This window comes from Ammospiza caudacuta, chromosome 1 (assembly GCF_027887145.1).
Source record: "Ammospiza caudacuta isolate bAmmCau1 chromosome 1, bAmmCau1.pri, whole genome shotgun sequence".
Lineage (NCBI taxonomy): Eukaryota > Metazoa > Chordata > Aves > Passeriformes > Passerellidae > Ammospiza > Ammospiza caudacuta.
Genome location: NC_080593.1, coordinates 137,191,141 through 137,211,099, shown reverse-complemented (window position 1 = coordinate 137,211,099; position 19,959 = coordinate 137,191,141). Strand labels below are relative to the sequence as shown.

General features: G+C 39.0%; 1 protein-coding gene across 1 annotated transcript; it reads right to left on the bottom strand.

The window, feature by feature from the left end:
• Positions 1-230: 230 nt before the first annotated feature.
• LOC131559408 (ATPase family AAA domain-containing protein 2B-like) lies at positions 231-19,166 on the bottom strand. The gene is made up of 15 exons (XM_058807783.1): positions 19,130-19,166; positions 18,707-18,805; positions 17,560-17,638; positions 16,630-16,798; positions 16,299-16,414; positions 12,755-12,929; positions 12,104-12,192; positions 11,633-11,792; positions 10,389-10,479; positions 9,641-9,946; positions 7,806-7,921; positions 3,262-3,397; positions 2,918-3,036; positions 538-666; positions 231-335 (listed from the first exon to the last, which is right to left on the bottom strand). The coding sequence occupies exons 1-15, from the start codon at positions 19,164-19,166 to the stop codon at positions 231-233; spliced, it is 1,926 nt and encodes a 641-aa protein (XP_058663766.1).
• Positions 19,167-19,959: the final 793 nt, after the last annotated feature.

Genomic DNA, 19,959 nt, shown 5'->3' with positions numbered 1-19,959 from the left:
CATCAAAGCATTGTAGGCAGAAAGTTCCCCACATATCATATTAAAGATGCTTGAGCCATGCCAAGTTAAAAAGGAAGTCTATTGAGCCTACAGAAAATACTGAAATTCTTGTAATGTTTCATATTTAATTTCTTTTCAAGAATGGAATGAGTGCTATCCAAGTGTTACCCTATGTGCCTGCCTGCAAGGGAAGAAATAGGAAGTGGCAGACTGAGAAAAGTGCTCTCCTTTCACAGCCCCCCATCTTCTTTATAGAGCTGGAAAAGTTCTTCAGAAAGACTAGTGACAGACAAACTGGTTTGAGAGGCCTGTGTAGGTGAACCCATTGCCTTTTTCTACCAAAATTACCAACAATTATGCAAAAGTCAATAATGGGTTTGCAATATGAGTCGATGTCTTCTATCCAGAAATTAAAGTCTTGTAACACAGGCAACTAAGCAGTAAAGAGTGATAAATAATTGTGAGCACATACATATGCATAACATACATATACATAATACTATGTGACAGAAAGTGCTATAAGACAAAAACAATTACCTCCACTAATTTGGTTTTGTCTGGATTTTCCCGCTGTTGATAAATGCACATGCTAAGAACAGAATATAGTTTTGCCATGCTCGATATACTGACATTCTCAGTTGCTGTGACGACAGCATCCAACAATTTCTGAAGACAAAAAAAGTGGAAACTACAATTCAGAATAGGACAAGGTATGTCCTACTTTCGTATCTTGTGAAATAAAAGTGGCACTTTGGAGAGCTGATTAAATATCTCACAAGATTTAACTGGAGAAAACAATTTCTCACACTTCAGACAAAAGGAAGGTTTAAAGTTCAGACAATATTTTCTTACTCATCAATCTATGACATCAATGATCCTAACTGCCAATCAACTGCCTCCAGAACAGAGGGGAATGACACAATCCACTTTGTTATAGAGTAGCTGCAACTGAGAAGCCACGGTTGTATTTCATTAGAAATGCAATACAGGGCCCTGGAAAATATGTCTTTGGAAGACAAGTTACAGATCTTCCACGTACAACTGTGCCAGCTGGAAATAGCAGCTCCTTAGGCACTCACCCCTATCCATTAGCTGGATGTTACTGTGCCAAACACCAGCTAGCTCCTATCTTTCAACTCAGAAGTGGATGAACTAGCAGAATGACCACCTGTAGCAAATTGCCAATCTGGCATACAGTTCCTTCTGTTGTGGAGATGTGAATGTGATAATCTGTGGAAATGCAACACTACCAAGCCAGTGGCACCACTGCTGTCCAGTAACTGTGGTGTGTGAGGTTGTGAAGATATAGCTTAAGAAAACAGCTGCATCAAATGAAAATATTACTGCCTCACAGCTGCTTGCCATTAACTCAGCCCTTTTCAGATTAGCTAGGACAACATTTGAGTATTTCCCTGAACTTCCTTCTATCCAACGTGCAGCTAGGAGGCACAAAACCCACACAGCTTTCAGCTGCTGCAAGCAAAACACGTAGGACATGACAGCGGTGCATGGCCAACATCTCCAGTGAAATGACCTCTAATTGCTGCCACACAGGTGAGTGCATGCTTTGCTATTTGTTCATCAAGTTGTATGCCTATTACCAAGCAAATAAACAAACAGAAACTGCCACTAATCAAACCAACTTAACAAACCCAAACAAATAATAAAAAAAAATCCTATCCCATACAAAACCAAGCGGATATATTTTGGAGGTTCATGCAGCTTAATGACTTCAGGAAAGTTCCAATGAGGTTCTCTGGTACAAGTGTCAAGTTCCAGTGACACTCATGTTAAGGAAATAAGTTTTCTAAACAGACATGTTTCATGACTGTAGCTTTCTCCTCACAGCTGAAAATATATATAAGCTGAAATATCTTACCCTTTCTCCAGCTGGAAATAACTTTGGAGCACATGCTATTAGCACTCTCACTCTAGAAAAACCTATGTGGTTTCTCTCCATATGCAGGCAGATGTGAACAACAAAATCCCCTAAAATTTGCTTCCTTAGGACACCAGCCTTAGAATGCTAGTTTCACTTCTACAAACTATGTCACAGCTTAAAAATGTGACAGAAATTGTTTGGATAAGCCCCTTCATCAGAGGAGATACCACTCTGGTCATATTATCCCCATACAGAGGAAACATCCAAACAACACTCCCTTTCTCAGACAGATAAACACTGGCCTCCTCTGCCTTGACCAAACTCCAGGAGTTCAGCCAGCAACTGCCCCAATTTTTGCCCAACCAATATTCCCTGAAAGTCAGGTCCTTCTTTTATACCCTCTCCAGTTCAAGCAAAGGAACCTCTTTTACCCCCAGCAGCTAGGCCCACTTTTGACCCTTTCCCCAGCTATAGCCTAGGATAACAACTCCTCTCCTATAGGGGATTATAAAAACCTTATAACTCTGTAACTGTAAGAACATAAAATTCTAACACTGGATTTTGAAAGAATTCTGCAAAAGTGGGTATTAGTATTTTATCCAGGATGTGCTTTAGGTCAACTGGCTAATTTCAGGTTTAAAGCCACAACTGCTAAAAATCAACGTCTTTTTCTGGTTCCAAATACATGAAAACATGCAAACAGAAAAACAAAACAACCTTACCAGAATCCATCATAAAAACTGCATTAATAACTAACAGTAATAAAAGGTTGTCATTGGGCTATATTAAAATCTAACAAGCCCTTTTACATTAAAAATTAGGACGAGAACCCCATCTTCTAAAAATACAGCAAGAGCAGCAGTTTACACCAGCTGCAGAAACAACTGTCATAGTCCCTTACAGGCTGAATTATTTCACAAGCTATATATCCCTCTTGTAAATTGTTTGAACTGGCATTGGTTAACAACTGACTTAATTCACAACCATAAAGAAAATGTCCTACTTCAGAATTAACAAAATTGAAGTTAGACTTACTCTGAGCTCAGAGTAATCTACAAACACTCCTCGTTTTAGAATTTTGATTGCTTTCTTGTCCAATACTTGTGGTTGCCCATCCACCTGAGAACATCTTGCAGAAGGGTGTGCCTGTGAATCTGGAATAATGTAAATTTAAGTCAGGATTTCTCGTAATGTGGAAGAGAGTATCAGCTAAGTATCCTGTACCTGAAATAGGGTACCTCTCTGCAATAACAAAGAAAAATTTTAGTCAATTCATGGTGCTCAAATGCAAGTACATGAAAAATGATTGATAGAGAATTATCACCAAAGCAAATACTGTATTAGCTGTTAACAAAGTTGTATAGGTAGAAAATCCTTACCTGCATTGTTTCTTGATGCAGGGGGTTCAGCAGCTTGCTTCATAATCAAGTTCTCATAAAACCCTCTCCTTTCAGCACAGGTAGGCCGCGGGATATTGAAAACTTCTTCACGATTAGTATTAAACAATGTTTTTATCTAGACCATGAGAAGAAAAGAGATTTCAGATATAAGGCCACAAAGACTTTTTGTTTTCTATTCCAAACAGATGAGTGTATTTCTAAATTACACTGAATACTCATCTAGATAAAACAAGCTTTAAACTCAACTTCTTGGCCTTAAAAGGCTGGATTCCCATAGCACTGCAGACTAAAATACCTTCTCTAATCAACCTTCTCAAGTTTAAGATCCATGAGAAGAAGTATGATAAACCAATCAGAAAGGGGTGACATTTACCTCCCCAAATACTGCTTATTGTACATTTACCCAGCTTGATGTCCTTCAGCTTGAATATTTATGACAGTTATAGAGGGAAGAGGCAAGGATTGGCAGACAAGTGACAACTTTTGGTAATGTGGGATTCTTGTTTTTTTTTATTTTTTATTTTATTTTAGAAGGTACTTAATAATTTTATAAAAACTTTGCTACTTATACAAAACAATCAGAGCAACATATTAATATTTTAAACACCTTCCTTTAATGAACACTCTCAGATTCTAGAAAACACAGCATGTGTTCTTAATTAATTTCATTAAGAAATACAACTAAAAATTGTTTTCCAAGTTGCTTAAACAGAAGTTTGTCCTTAGCTTTTTAATTTGCCAAGTTTCCACCCAAATGAAGACATTGATTTTTTGTGAAATAATTTAAATTAGAAATTACATTCTATCACTAACAGTATGACCACAGCACTTTTTCAGTAAAAATGTTTTCAGAAAAACAATCTTTTTCCGAGCTATCTTTCAAGCACTGTGTATTCTTCACTAAGTACACACCAAACAATCTCAAAGCTACTGAACTGGCTGTCTGAAGTGTATCTATTTGTCTGTCTAGTAAGCACAAGTGTGTGAGAAGGGAAAAAAAAATTGGGTCAAAGTCAATCTCTTCACTCAGAAAACACTTTAGACAAATGCTTTCAGCATTTTTTATTCTAAGAAAATTTTAAGAGGTTCTGGTGCCTGAGTAATAACAGCATAAATTGGCTTAAGAGCAGCAGAATACTCGAGCATTTCAAGAAGTTGTAAATTAGCAAGAAACTGAGTAACAAAGAAAGAAAAGTATTGGCAGAAATACCTCCTCAGGGAGATCTTCATGTGGCACATCAGATGTTGCCAGGAGCAAAACTGGAGCGAAGTATGGAATGTTATTCAGCAATCCTGTAAAACCAGCTTTCAGTGTAGGTCCAACAGCCTCCCACCACAAAGAGATTTGTGGGATATAAATGATACTTGGTGCTGTCCTTTGAGCTTCTCTTATCAACTAGTAAAATGAAAGCTTGGATAAGAAAATTGCATAATGTAGAACAAGCCACTGAGTAACTACGTATCAGTCAGACTATCTTGTGAAATAGGAGTGCATAAAGCCAAGACATCAAGACAAACCAATGAATGAACAATTCCTTAACAATAAGGTAACATTTTCACTTTGAGTCAAACATAGACATTGCTATGCAGACAGAAACAGAACTGAATCAGATTTCAAAACTACTTAGGGGTAAGGTAACTCCTAAAGAGCCTCAAAACTCAGATGATGTGATGATGTGCCTGAAAAATCAAGACTAATCCTTCAGCAAGATGTATTAGCCTGGAGAAATCAATACATAACTGTGCCTGCACCATTTCCATTTCAGTTCATTTGCCCGTACCCATGTTAGACTGGAGCACAGCCTGAACAAAGACCTATGTGAAAAGATGAGGGCTAGCACAGTAAAATAAGACTGGTCACAAATCATAATTTCAAGAACATTTTATAAGAGGTCACTAGTCCTTAGCCTGCCTGAAGAGTTAAATCACTCAGAGCCTCTCATTCCTCTCATTATCAAAGCATCCACCAGACCAGATGATGTGCTTTGAAAGACCACAAACCACTGCTGACAAACAGCATTTCAATCACAGAAGAGGACACAAATCTACTTCATGAGGGAAGTGCAACAGTCCTTTCACATGGCAATTTCTCCATGCATCATTTCGCAGTAAGAATATGTAGGGAGTCCCTGTCACAAATGTGCGATATATCCATGCAGCAGTCAGGGTATTTACATAGCCATAGGTGCAACCATGACATAAAAAAAAGATAATTGCTCCTTCTGTATGGCAAACGAGTATCGAGTCACATGATGAGTCTGTCCTGACTTGTACAGCTCTAAAATGCTGCTAACAAAGATAAACATATTTTAATACAGCAATGCCAAGTAATTAAATTGATTTCCTGCCTAAAAGTAAAAAAATCAAAACTGCAGTAATCTGCTTATATTTTTTTTCTAGTTAAGGGACACACATCGGTTTGCACATTTAAGCATTCCATTAATTGGAATGCTTTCATTGCATTTCACTGCAGTAGTACAGACTGCATATGTATATTCAAAAAAAACTTCTTTTCACAAAAACTTTGGCTGCCTTACAAATACAATAAAAAAAAGGTTACAAAAAGTGCATGACACCATCAGGCTGATGCAGAGCCAGCTACTGGGAGCAGAGAGACCTAAGAAGTAACAAAACCAACTTTCTGGATCCCATCAAGACAAGCAGGATCACTTGCCACAAAGAGGGGCTTATTAGCAGCACCTCTCACCTTCCCAAGCTGCTAGCAACATCCTCCCTCTTTCATTTCAAATAGAAATGAAACATGGCTATGTAAAAATCTCCTTATTCAGTATCATTCCATCTACAAGAAAAGTGAATTTTCAGACAAAAGTCAACACATAACAGCAAATTCAAATCAGGCCAACTCCATTAACAGTGATTTGTGCTTATGTTACTAGTTTATATACAGTTCAAGAATCCTATGAGAACAACAACAGCAGCAAAAAAAGATACCTGTGAACATGTTTCTTCCTGTGATGTGGTGCTAACAAACAAGGTGGGTAGATCTAGTGTATAAGCTGGAAACTTTTCCAGGGCATGTAATATGGCAGGTGCCAAATCAAAAGCCTGCCCACATCCTGGCTCTTCAACTAGTAAGAACCGTGGCCTGAAAGATGTTGGCTGGTAAGAAGGACTTCTACAACAGTAAGAAGAAAACAAGTTTAAAAAAGTGTGATGAAGATGCACAGAGATGTTAAATACTTTTCCCTTTTTTTTTTTTTTTTTTGGTAAATATGTTCCATGTTCCACTAAATAATAAGCTGCTCTGTGATTCTGTGATCAAGAAGACCAGTCTATTTATCAAAGTCTATTTTCTCAAAAACTGGTATCACTCCTCTGCTAAAACATCCTGCCAGTTCCCAGCATGTCTATTATTTCTTTGGCTGGGTTAAGTAACAGTTCTTAAATCCCACAGGGGGAATGTCCAGACAAACACACACAAAACAGCTGGTCAGTAACCTGATAACAGGGCAAAATAACAATTCTTACAGCTCAAACCAGTCTGAGTCTCTTTACTGTCCATACACAGCCATTTTCTGGGTGTCTTTACTGTCCATACACAGCTTGTCTTGACTTTAAGTGAGATCTCTACACCTGTCAAATTTAGCTAAAATTTGGCCACAGTTCCTGGAGATGGTGGGAAGAAAGGGGCAAAACCACATTTCTAGGAAAAAAATGAATGTGGTTAGTGAAATACATTATATGTATCTGAAGAAGAACATGACTTGATTGCTTAAATTACAGCACTACACTAAATATGTGTAAGATTTATATTAATTTTATTCAGTATTCTAGTTGTTTCATATTTGTCTTGGATATTAATTTCCTAGTCATCTTGCTTTACTTGCATGAAATACACTTGTGAAGAGGTTTGTGCATTTTCCCACCACATTACTATTGTACCTTTACTTGCTGAAGTAAAAGACCCTAGAAACCTAACCAACCTCAGCAAGTCATATTTCCTGGGCAGCACAGCCATAGGAAGGGAGAAAAATATCTGACAATAATCTATTTTTAAAGCTATTGGACTACACGACTTCGACAATTAAAATGTCGAAAGTTCACAAAAAATCAGTAGGGTAAAGGTAAAAATGGAGGCATCATTTAAATTTTTCTCCCAGTGATTTAACAAACTACTTCTTGATTTTGTTTCTGATACATAATTTGCTACTGGTTCAACCATCTTGGAAGGTAAAAGATGGCTACATAAATCCATGGAGGTTTTTTAAGCTAAAAGGACAGAATGAGCATTTTTTTTGGTCTTTGAAGGAATACTATGGATTAAACCAGCTTGCTTTAATGGTATGTGAACCAGTTTGACTCAGTAAAAGAAGGCTGGGCTGATCTGTTTTACAAGTTAGGGCACTATAGTCAGAACAGTTAGATCTAGTACCCAGCTGGATCTTCATGGTTGAATTCTTGCAAATATTGATCACCCCGCCACACACTCTTAACTCCTTCATCTAGCAGCCCTCAAATATTTACATAACATTTTACAGATGCAGCCATCTCAAAAATGTCACCATAAAGAGGACAAACATGTACCGGCTCAAAGTGCGGAATTCTGCCTTTTTGCTCTCAGGCTTCTTTTCAGAGACTGATGGTGAGTCATCATCATCACAGTCAATCCCATAACTCCCTAAAATAGTATTTAAAGACAAGAGAAATTTGTTATCTTTACTGAATAGTTCATATTTCGCTCTTGCTTTAATACACCTTTGAAACCAGTGCTGGAAAACATTTCTCTTGCATTTTGTTATTTGAATGCTATTATCTGAAGGGTACATCCTACCACAGATCTAAGGGCATTGCACAAACTTATGCAAAGCTGTCCCATGTCCTATGATTTGCATCAGGTATTATCTCTGTATTGACAAACACTTGGGAAGTTTTTTCCTTAGAATGAAGATGATCAGGAACAATTTCTGTAGTTGTTAGGTATCAGAAAAACCCTTCTCCCCTCATTTAAGCATTTATTTACTATATTTATAATAACTATTGATTATATCAGTGGACAAAGAAAGGGTTACAGATGTCATTTATCTGGACTTCTGTGAAGTTTTCATTTTCATCATTCCCCACAGTGTCCTTCTCTTTAAATTGGAGACAGACGGGTAAGTGATTAAGTGGACTATTAAACGGATAAGAAAGTGGTTGGATGGTCACATCCAGAAGGTAGTAATCAATTGCTCAGAGTTCCAGTTGACATCAATGACAAGTGGTGTCCCTCAGGGGTGCCTACTGGGACTAGTGTTATTTAATATCTTCATTAATGACATAGATAAGGGAATTGAGTGTAACCTCAGTAAATTTGCAGATGACACTAGGCTGAGTGATGCAGTTGACACACCTGAAGGATGGGATGCCATCCAGAGGGACCTGGACAAGCTCAAGAACTGCAACAATGGGAATCTCATGAGGTTCAACAGGTCCAAGTTCAAGGTGCTGCACCTGAGTCAGGGCAATTCCCAGTATCAACACAAGCTGGGGATGAATAGATCGGGAGCAGTCCTGCCAAGAATGACTTAGGGCTGCTGGTGGCTGAGAGGCTGGACATGACCCAGAAATGTGCTCTTGCAACCTAGAAAGGCAATTGTGTCCTTGCCTCCATCCAAAGCAGTATGGGCAGGAGGCCAAGGGAGGGGATTCTGCCCTCTGCTCTGGTGAGACCCCACCTGAGGGCTGCATCAGCTCTGGGGTCCCAGCAAAGAAAGGACATTGACCTATTGGAGCAAGTCCACAGGAGCACCACCAAGATGATGAGAGCGATGGAGACCTTTCCTCTGAGGAAAGACTGGGAAAATTGTGTTTGTTTAACCTGGAAAAGACAAAGCTTCAGGTTGACCTACTTTTGAATTTTCAGTACCTGAAGAGAACCTACAGGAAAGATAAGGACTCCTTACAAGAGCATGTGGTGGGAGGACAAGGGGAAATGGATTCAGACTAAAAGAAAGTTAGTTAAGATTGGATAATTGCAAAAAATTCTTTACTCTGAGAGTGGTGAGGCATTGAAACAGGTTGCCCAGAGAAGTCATGGATGCCTAGTTCTTGGAAGTGTTCAAAGCCAGGCTGGATGGAGCTCTGAGCAACCTGGTCTAGTGGAAGGTGTCCTTGTCCAAGGCAGGGGGGTTGGAACTAGATTACCTTTAAGGTCCCTCCAATGCAAATCATTCTATGATGCTACAATTTGGAAAGAAGTGCCTCATATGTGAAACCTTAGATCCATCTCTGAGATTACAATGGGATGTGAGCTACTGTCAGTAATAGGGGGCTCCAGTAGAGAACTCAGAGCTCTCCACTGAAACACAGCTCCCACTCTGCACATGCAAAGTATAACAATTAGATGTTATTGTAATACCTTGAGTCTTCAGTGCAAGCTTTGCATGGGGAAATGGTCTCTGCAAGGCTTGTAAAATTCTTTCCAGGGTGTTTTCTAACAGAGGCTTTGAAATAGATGGTAGTGCTCTCCCAGGTGAAGCCCCAGCTCTCTGTGATGCTGGAACAATCTTCTGCATGGCCATGGCAAAATCCTTTGCTGTTACTTTAATCGATCTGGCATCTATCTTCAGTCTTTTGTCACTTTCATGTATCTGTGGATAGCGGCGGCGCAAAGCACAGAGCCCAGCTTCAACACACAAGGCTTTAATATCAGCACCACAGAATCCTGACAAACAAAACAAGAACCAAATGTTACATCAACATATATTTGTGTTATATAGGTTAAAAACTGCCTGGATGGCCTGGCCAGGAGTGTTGGTGAATGATGCTACATCCAGTTGGCAGAGAGTTCACTAGTGGTGTTCTCCAAAGCTCAGTACCGAGTCCAGTCCTTTTTAATATCTTTATCCATGATGTGGATGAGTGGATTGAGTACACTCTCAGTAAGATTGTGGACAACACTACGCTGGTTGGGAGTGTTGATCTGCTGGAGAGCAGGAAGGCTCTGCAGGGGGATCTGGACAGGCTGGATCAATGAGCATGAGGTTCAGCAAAGCCAGGTGCCAGCTCCTGCACCTCTGTCACAGCCCCATGCAGTGATACAGGCTGGGGGCAGAGCGGTTGAACACTGGCCAGGGGAAAAGCACCCACACTGCTTTCAAACTCACCAACACATTTCTCAGCCAGGTCTTCAAGTATGTTGTCTGACGGCTTCAGGGTCCAGTCTCGTGTGTGAATTTTGAAAATTTCTAATCTTGCCTAGAAACAAAATAGTTGCATTTAGTTTGCCTTAAGTTTTCTCTTAAGAAAACAACCACAACACAAAACCCCCAAACCTCTCACAATATTACAAATACTTTTGTCTGCTAAACTTCTAAGTATTTTAAACATCAGTTATTAATACATTCGCTGCTTCTTCAAGCAGGAAATTTAATCATTCTTAAATTCTTACATCAAACTCTTGTAGGAGAAAAAAGGCAGGTGCATCTTCCATAAAAAGTGAGTTTTATAAGCATGAGACCTAATGATTTTGAAGAACAAATTGTAGTAAAAGCCTCATCTGTAAATGGACATTTTGCATCGAAGAAAATTCTCTCAAATTTAGCAAAATTTCACAGTGAGGTTTCAGTAGTTCATCAAATTTGCTTTTCTGCCAGTTGATTCAAAGAAAACAGTCCTATTTAAAATTGGTACAGTTGCTACCAAGAACAAAAACTATGACTCAGACTACTGTCACTCATCCAGAAAATGTCAAACATGGCCCATTATCATCTCTGATCCGAGCAAGACTTTCAGTGAAGTATCTTCTGGTTCACAGATTAATTATGGCACACTTCTAGAATTCTTCCACAGCAGGGAATTGTGTATTAGATCTGTTTCATGGCACCTTGTCTCTTGTTCCTGAAAGCACATAGATACTGTATACAAAGGTTTGTGCTAAATGCAGTGTTTCATGCACTTTTGCTAGCCTTCAATACAACTAGCCTTTTATCTTCACTCCAAAAATTGCCAAGAAATACCAGTGATAGTCAGAGAAAAAACACAAAAGTAGGGTTACAATTTTGTACACCATCTCTCCCCCAAACATCCCCATCCCAATATTTTTGTTGCTATAAAACAAATTTCTTCATTGCTTAGCTATTGCCACTGAACTCAAAGTGCTGCCCCTGTGCAGTGTACTTCATATCTTTGTCCAAGAGATAAGTAACTACTTGTTGACATCATCTTACTCCTATATATATTCAGTACCAGGTTTGCCCTTCACAGTACAATGGAAAGTCTCCAGATATCCCTCTTGTATCCAAGCTGTACACTACAGATGGAGACTTGCACTCCTCCACGATGCTGCCTTGTTAAAGGGGGTTGGTACAAAGATGGACTTTGTCACATAAGACTGATTTGAAGTTCTGACCTCTTTGTTTGGCAAGTTGAAGCGGAATTCTCGTTCAAAGCGCCCAGGTCTTCGTAAGGCAGGATCTATGGAATCCAGTCTATTGGTCGCTCCTATTACCACAACCTCTCCTCTGCTGGCTAAGCCATCCATGAGTGTCAGAAGTGTCCCCACAACAGAGCTAACAGAAAAACATAATTTTCATTCACTGGTATAGTAAATTTTCTTGAGTCCCACATAGTGATCATTCAAAAACGACAGGTTTCTATTGACAAGACACTGATCAGTGAAAGAATTATTTTAGTACAGCAAAATACAGGTAAGGTAACACAGACCTTGAACTGATATCAAGCTTAGTGAATTGTTTCCATTTATTGTTTAAAAATCATCTGAAATTCACTAGCTCTGAATTACTAGTTTTCAGGTAAAATGAAGGTGTCACATCAAGATAAACAGGTTGTGGTCTTTTCACAAAGATCAAACATGTCCTACCTGTGAACCTGATCTTGCTTGCTGGACCGTACAGGAGCAAGAGCATCGATCTCATCAAAGAAAATAATTGAAGGTCGCATCTGGTAGGCCTACAAATAAAACACAGGAACACGGACATCAGGAAAACATTACTACTTGAAAGAGAAGAAAGACATTATGGTTGGAAAGGCAATGGAACTAGATTTTTTAAATCTAGTTAATTAGCCTAATGTGAAACAGCAGCTTGTCAACAGAAAACAGCAGCTTGTCAACCCACTGAGACTGGGTGACAGAAAAAAATCATACCAGATTTTTTTACTGCTATTTGGCAACCATGAGGACAGGGCTCAAAGTTTCTGGAAGTGACTTGCCATTACTAATTTGAATGAACATGTGCATCTGTTTCCCTGTCACGTAAAGCTACCATCTCTTGCTTCTTGAGACCATTTTTATGACTGAGTTGTGTACATGGTGAAGGGTTTTTCAGGGTGGTGGTGATTTTCTTGTTTGCTTTAGTAATCTTTTCAATACATCTCAAGAGACTCCACTGAGAAAGGGAACACTGGTAATCCCATTTCAGTGGAAGATTACAAAACATGAAAAAGAGTGAGTTCTTGACCACAAAAAGTTAGCTACAATTCCAACAGAACACATGGCATATTTCAACCTTACCTGCTCAAACACTAAACGCAGCTGTCGTTCAGATTCTCCTACCCATTTACTCATGCAGTCGGCAGCACTTCTCATAAAAAAGGTCACTTTCCTGTCACCTCTGCTACATTCATTAGCAAGTGCACGAGCAACCAGGGTCTTTCCAGTACCTGGTGGACCATAGAATAAACAGCCTCTACAATTTAAAAGAAAGAATTTTTTTAAAAATTCACATAAGAAAAAATGTAATGGCAAAGTATTTATTTCAACCCCCATCCCTAAAATACACAACTCTGCACTCCTAGGCTGAACACTTCATGGATATTTTAGTAACAGCTGAAGTGCGAGAAAAGTCAAAAGTGTTCCTACACAATTCTGCAAGACAAAGGAAACAAAATTAATACAGAGAATAATGCAGATGTACAAAAAGATAGTAGCATCCCAGTTCTGACAAACCAACAGAGATGGTTGCAGTAGAGTGAAGCAAAACAAGAGCAAATTTCCAATGCAGAATCTAAGACTGAGCTATCTTAGGAATCATCAGTTCATTTTTTCAGAGATAAACTGCATATTCGTTCTTGTTTTCATAAAAGTCGAGATTCGAGAGCAAAGCATTTCATTCCCCCTTAAAAAGCTTTGAGTTACTGGATTTGGTCTCCCTTTGCTGGTGATTAAGGAAGAAGAAGTAGTCTAAAAATGGGAAGGTATTCTGCATTTCTGTATTTCCATCAACTAGAAGAGTCAATGCACTGCTGCTTCAAAAAGAATTTCAACGAATAAAGAAGCAAAACACAGATTTTCTTTTGTTTGTAATACTTTTAAATTCACTGGAAGCAAATAATTTAAAGTCCTATTTCAATATACCATGAGCAAAGATACATAAAGCCAATTAATCTCCAATAATTTCATTTCATAAACACAGAACTGGCTTAGCTGTGTAAGAAGGGGACATGTGGAGGGATACAATGTAAGAAAATAGTGCAGGAGGTAGTCTCACACCTGAGGAGTTGCAGCTGTACTAATCACCAAAGATTAGGAACAGGCCTGCCCTTAATAGACCACAGCTGTGTCCCATAAGAAGCGAGTGCTACAAAGAGTGGTTTAGCTGGTTGAGGAGGGAGTTGGAGTTTGTTGGTTGCGCTGTGAAGAAGAGTTAGTGCTGTGAGGAACTGCACATGAGAAATCACCGAGAAGGTATGGGAGCTTTGCAATAAGATGACAACAATTGGTGAGACTGATTTGATTCTGACATAATCCTGTAGTGATTCAGGTAGAGAACTGTAGAGAGAGCAGTAAGGAGGTGATCCTGTGGTGGTTTGGGAAAGAGGACTTAAATATTAAACAATGTGATCCCAAGGTGATTCAGGAAGATGACTGCAGACCTAAGAGAAATTAGATGGTGGAGTCAGGCAGACCTGGGAGCCTAGAAGTCTGGACAATGTATGAGATACCACCCCCAAGAAGAAGAGTGCTGGATATGAGGAGTGGATGCTACACACTTTGCTTGTTTGGTGCATTGGAGCAAGCCCTGTGGCCCCTGCCAAGGTATGGCTGCAGTCCAGAGGGGACCCAGGACAGTGCCAGGTTCCCCCTGAAGGGCAGTATGTGCAGCAGGACACAGGAATGGCACCATAGAAGCGGCAAATGGCCTGGCCACAGCAGCAGCAGCCGGTGCCTCAGCAATAGCATGGCCCCTGAGGAGCACAGGGGGAGGTTTGCTCAGTTGCTGCTGCATGAGCACTGGAACAAAAGCAACATAGAGCTCTGACAGGCAGAGTCAGAGCTGCACAGACAATATGTAAGAGAAGCCTCCTAAAACTGTTTAGTGGCCATCTCCACAGCAACCCAATGTCATTTGGGATTGGGCTGTAGGGCGAGATGCAGCTGGAGATGGAGCCCAGTGTAGCACTGAGAGCAGCAGGGGAGACTGCTTGGTCCAGACCTGACAGATTTTGATACCTGGAGCACAGGTGAGCCGCTGGGGACACAATGAGAAATAACATATCAAGTGAAGAACAGATTGTTTCATCTACATGGAAAACAGAGCAGGGCAAGAGAGGCTTGCAGTGACCAACTAATACAACAAAAAACTGTAAAAGGAAGAAGAGAATTATTAAAACAGCAGTTGGAACTGGGGACAGAGTAGCTCTATCATTCAGTATAGTGTATTTGTTTGCTGATGAAACGTGTGTTTTGTTTGTGAATTGTAGCTATTAATCTTCAATTAGGCATAAGTGAAAAAGTTTATATTCCATAAGCATAAGTACACCTGACAGATACTGGATTGATGTTGTTCAAGTTGTATAGCTATTGATAAAATGATGTAACTGTTGATTTGTTACTATCCTAATATATATAGCCTTTAGCTTATTCTTGTGAGTTGGCTTATGAAGGTATACAGCTATTGATACTGTCAATATTCTAGAAGTGTAAGTATAAGAGTTTCTGATAATATGTAATGTAAGTTTGAGTAATGAATCAAGGAGATGGAGATGCATTCCAAAGTTAAATGGAAGTTACGCAAAAGATGATTGTACTGGGTTTACTGTCTTTTGCAAAGGGCCCTGCAAAAGACAGTAAACACAACATTTGTTTATGAAAAGCCTTAGGTTGATGCTCTAGACTGTGAAAAGCAAAACTAAATCAGAACTTAGAAACATATGTTCCTAGTGACGTGTTGCCTGAACATTTGTATATAGTTAGTCCTAAGTGAGATATGTGAATATGTTATAATATCAATTTACTCAAACATATCTTTCCAGACATGTTGCAACTTTGTAATTAAAAGAAAAGGGGGAATTGTGGAGGGACAGAATGTAAGAAAATTGTGCATAAGATAGTCTTGCACCTGAGGAGTTGCAGCTGCACTAATCACTGAAGATTAGGAACAGGCCTGCCCTTAACAGGCCACAACTGTGTCCAATAAGAAGAGAGTGCTACAAAAGAGTGGGTTAGCTGGGTGAGGAGATGTTGGAGTTTGTTGGTTGTGCTGTGAGGGGAGCTGCAGTTTGTTGGCTATGCTGTGAAGAAAAAGGACTAAGTGTTATGAGGACCTGCCCATGAGAAATCACTGAGAAGGTGTGGGAGCTTTGCAATAAGATGACAACAGGTACAGATTGTTATTTCAGCTCAAACATAAAAAACACTGCAAAGTTCTAGCTGCAAGTCCCATCAATTGTAAAACTAATACCTGAAATACTTGAGGGAAAAAAAAGAGTTGGTGTAAGACAAAACTGGGCTTCCACAAAACAAATTACAGTCAACCAGCAGCAGATATTGCCCTCCTACTCACAAACTGATCAAGTCCACTTGCATGCCAGACTCCAAAAAAAAATAAAAAATCTCCAACTCCACCTTTTAAAGACTAGTTTTGACACAGTAAATCTCTGAACATACATATATGCTATATTCTATCCTTTCTTTTAAATTACTTTTTATTAGTGCCTAAAAGAATCTTAAACACTGCTGAAAACTTTGAAGCATAGAAACATGTTGATACCCCAGCTGGATATTCTCCTGAAAATAACTGAGTTAAGAACTTACAGTTTTAAATGGTGTCTCTTACCTTGGAGGCTTAAATTTCAATATCTCAAAGACGTCAGGATAAAGCAACGGCAAAATGACCATCTCTTTTAAAGCTGAAATGTGGTCAGAGAGACCACCCACACCATGAAATTGTGCCTAAAGATGAAGTCAACAGAACGCATGTTAAAGAAAGCTGCAATAGCTGTAAGGTTCCATCACAAATTAGATGTCAGCACAAAGAAAATGTTAGTGGCAATTTGAAATTGCTTTAGAGAAAACTGTAAGTCAAAGGAGCTGCAGAGAGCCCATTACTGGAAGCTTCCATAAATACTGCAAATGTCCCACTGACACCATGAGGTAAAAATACTTACTGAACCATCTATTTGCATTTGCTCCACACCAGCCAGGCTTGCTCCAATTTTCAAGTGATCCTTGTGAACTTCATTGAAGTTGCCTTTCCGAGTTGCTTCTGTTTTTATGTGATCATTCAGAGGTCCCTTTATTCGGAGCTCATCTTTCTGAGAGTTGGCTGAAGGAGACCTAATTTGAATTAAGGAAAAAGAAAAAAGTGCTTCCTAATTTATGATGCAGTTAGATAATTTTTGATTTTCTAATGATACCAAGTAAATCCAAAAGACCTTATAAATGAGCATAAACTTCCTAAATAGTTATTCATTCCAACAGTTTTATGTTTAATGGCCATGACTAAATAAACAACTTTAAACTGAGCTAATTATTTTAACAACTCTTAGCACCTACAAATATGAGTATTGCAACTTATAATTTAGAATTTCATTAGGCATTTTTCTTGTTTAAAGATAGTTTTGTAAAGAAATGTGAACTCTCTTGAGTAATTGAATAAAAAATCCATTTAAACTTCCATACAGGCTCTCCTTGTAAGTTGTCCTCAGTTTTAATAAATTGTACCCTTGAAGATTAAGTCTTAAATCTTAATTTGTGCACTCTTCAAGTCTAAGATTTTCAGAGAGACGTTATGGCTTCCATTCCAGAAAAATGAAATTTCAGTTACACAATCTTAGCCACAAGTCCCATCACCACCTCATTAGTGACCAAAAAATACAGCATTTTCAAATAAAATCTAAGGACTAGTAAAAAGGATGTCCTCCCCTGCAGTGTATGTTTTCCTTATACCCTCAGACTACTACAGTAGTAATCTGCAATTATATTAATCTCTAATTATCACCAGTCCAAAAAGCCTTGAAAGTATTATTCAGTCATATGAACAGCACAACACATATCAACAGCAGTCTTATAAAGGAAAACTATCATAAACCACCAACCTTTTAGGTTTTTTGCTGGAATCTCTCTCTTTGACAGGTGGAGTATAGTTGGATGAGCTTACATTACGTTTTCTTAGATCTGATAAAAGCAAAAAACTTAGAATTTGTTACAAACAAGTTTGAGAGAAACCAGGATAGTCAAAGGCAAAAAATGGGACATGTATTATCCATCTCTAAGTTCAGGGAAAGTTTCAAGGAGGGGATGTTGGGTGGTTTAATCAGTGCACAATAGAAATAAAAAGACACACCTGATTTTTAAGAAACATTGAAAACCACAAGAGTAAGACTATTAAATCTCTTTGTTATTTTTTTAAGCACGGATAGGTAATTTTTTAAATTGAAAAGCAACAATAAGGATGCCAAATTGCAAGAAAAAAAACAGAATGCACACAGGATACATGCATTCAATAAAATTTACTGGCAGAATGAAGTAAGAAATATAGAGAAGTTGTGTGCATGTATTTTCATTTAGAAATAAAAAGGAAACCTAAATCAACAACCCCTCACTTTCATACAAGAAATTAGCTCTCAAGAGAAACTGTATAATATATAGTATTGTACAACATACTGTATTGGGTCAGGCTGGGATAGAGGTAATTTTCCCCCCAGCGGCTCCCACAGTGCTGTGCTGTGCCTTGGTAGCTGGAAATGTGTTGAACACACCGGTGTTTTGGCTACTGCTGAGCAGTGCTGGCACTGCATCAGGGCTGTCTCCCCAGCATTCCACTCCCAAGCAGTAGGCTGGCAAGATCCTGGGAGGGGGACACAGCTGGGATAGTTGACCCAAATTAACCAAAGGGATTTTCCATACCATATGACGTGAGCTTAGCTATAAAAGTTAAGAAAATTAGGAGGAAGGAGGAGTATTTGTTTTTTCAAATGTTTGCGTTCTGGAGCAATCACTACCACGTGCTGAAGCCCTGCTTCCTGAGAAGTGGCCAGACATCGCTTGCTGATGGGAAGCAGAAAACAAAACCTCTTTTTTTAGTTTGTTTGTGCACAACCTTATTTTTTTGCTTTGGTGACCTGCTTTAACCTACAGATTGCCTTCCATCTTATTTTCTCTCCCCAGTTCAGCTGAGAAGCGAGGGTGATAGAGCAGGTTGGTGAGCACAGGTGTCCAGCCAAGGCAGCCCAGCACACCTACTTTCCAAGGGAGATTCGTAGCGCTCAACAGCTTTCCTCTGCCGGAAGGAGCGGCGCAGGCCATCACCTTGTCTTCCTTCACTTCCTTCTGGTGAAACCACTGCACATCAACACAATGGTAAGTTATGTAAGTACTGTTGCAAATGTGATGTATTCAAAACACACTATATGACACATTCCCACCTGTCCACAACTTTTTATCTTGTAAGCATTTCAGAAAAACAAGTGGATTTTCTTTTTCCTCTGAATACCTGTTCTAAGCTCACTACTGTACAGCCCTAGAGTTTGTAATGGCAATAGCAACATAAATTCTTTAATAGATGAAAAACAACAAGTAGTTCAGCCCATCTCAATTGTTAAAGACAAGGCTTTTGGCTAGCGTGTAGTCAAGAAAATTTAAAGCAGAAATAGCCTGCAATGCTACCTGGATCATCAGGATTTTCATTGTTAGTTCTTTCCATATTGAGGCTTTCCTAATACAGAGAAACAAGAAAGATCAGTCAGAATTATGCAAAAAAACTGTGGGCATATTTGGTATTTATATAGTAACATTTTCAAGGCACTCTATATACACAAAAGATTGAATTAGGCACACGAGTAGAGAATGGGAGCATCTCTCTGGTACCCAGGATTAACAACAAGTATTTCTGCTCTAAAATCGGGTTTAGTACATGTGATAGTTAAACACTTCACCAGATGCAAAAAATTATGCATCAATTAATCCCAGGTAAATAATCCAAGAGTGTAGCAGAATCTAGGACAAAGCAATTGCTAGCAGGCAAAAAAAAAATCATCCTGGTATTTTGGAGATGATAAACAAAGTACTGTGGAAAAATCTGATTTCATTAAAAAACAAACAAACAAACCAAAGAAAACATAAAGGAATTCACATCTAAACAAAAAAAGACCTATCAAAGCAGGCTATGAAGATGTTCAAAAAACAAAGCACCTGTAATAGAGGAAAACTAAGAGGGAATTTGGCTGCTGAATATAATTTTAACATGAGTTCCTCTCACAGCAGAGGACTACTTGAGCTCACAGGCAAGGCCGGCACAAAACCAAACACAGATACAGTAGTCATCAGTTTTTAGTAGGATTTGAAGTGAAATCTCAAGCCCTGAAACAGTTATTCATAAGTAGAGTCCATTCAAAAGTCATACGGCAATTCAGAAAGCATAGTTTATGGCATGTTTGCAGCATTTCACTGCTATTTTTGAGTTTCTTCTGAAGAAGATATTCCTTCACCCTTAGAGC

Coding starts and splice junctions, on each gene's coding strand:
- LOC131559408 (XM_058807783.1), bottom strand. CDS start 19,166: ATGGAAAGAACTAACAATGAAAATCCTGATGATCCAG. Junction 16,799..17,559: donor TCCAGCAAAAAACCTAAAAG/GTTGGTGGTTTA, acceptor AATTCAAATTAG/GTCTCCTTCAGCCAACTCTC. Junction 667..2,917: donor TAGATTACTCTGAGCTCAGA/GTAAGTCTAACT, acceptor TTTTGTCTTCAG/AAATTGTTGGATGCTGTCGT.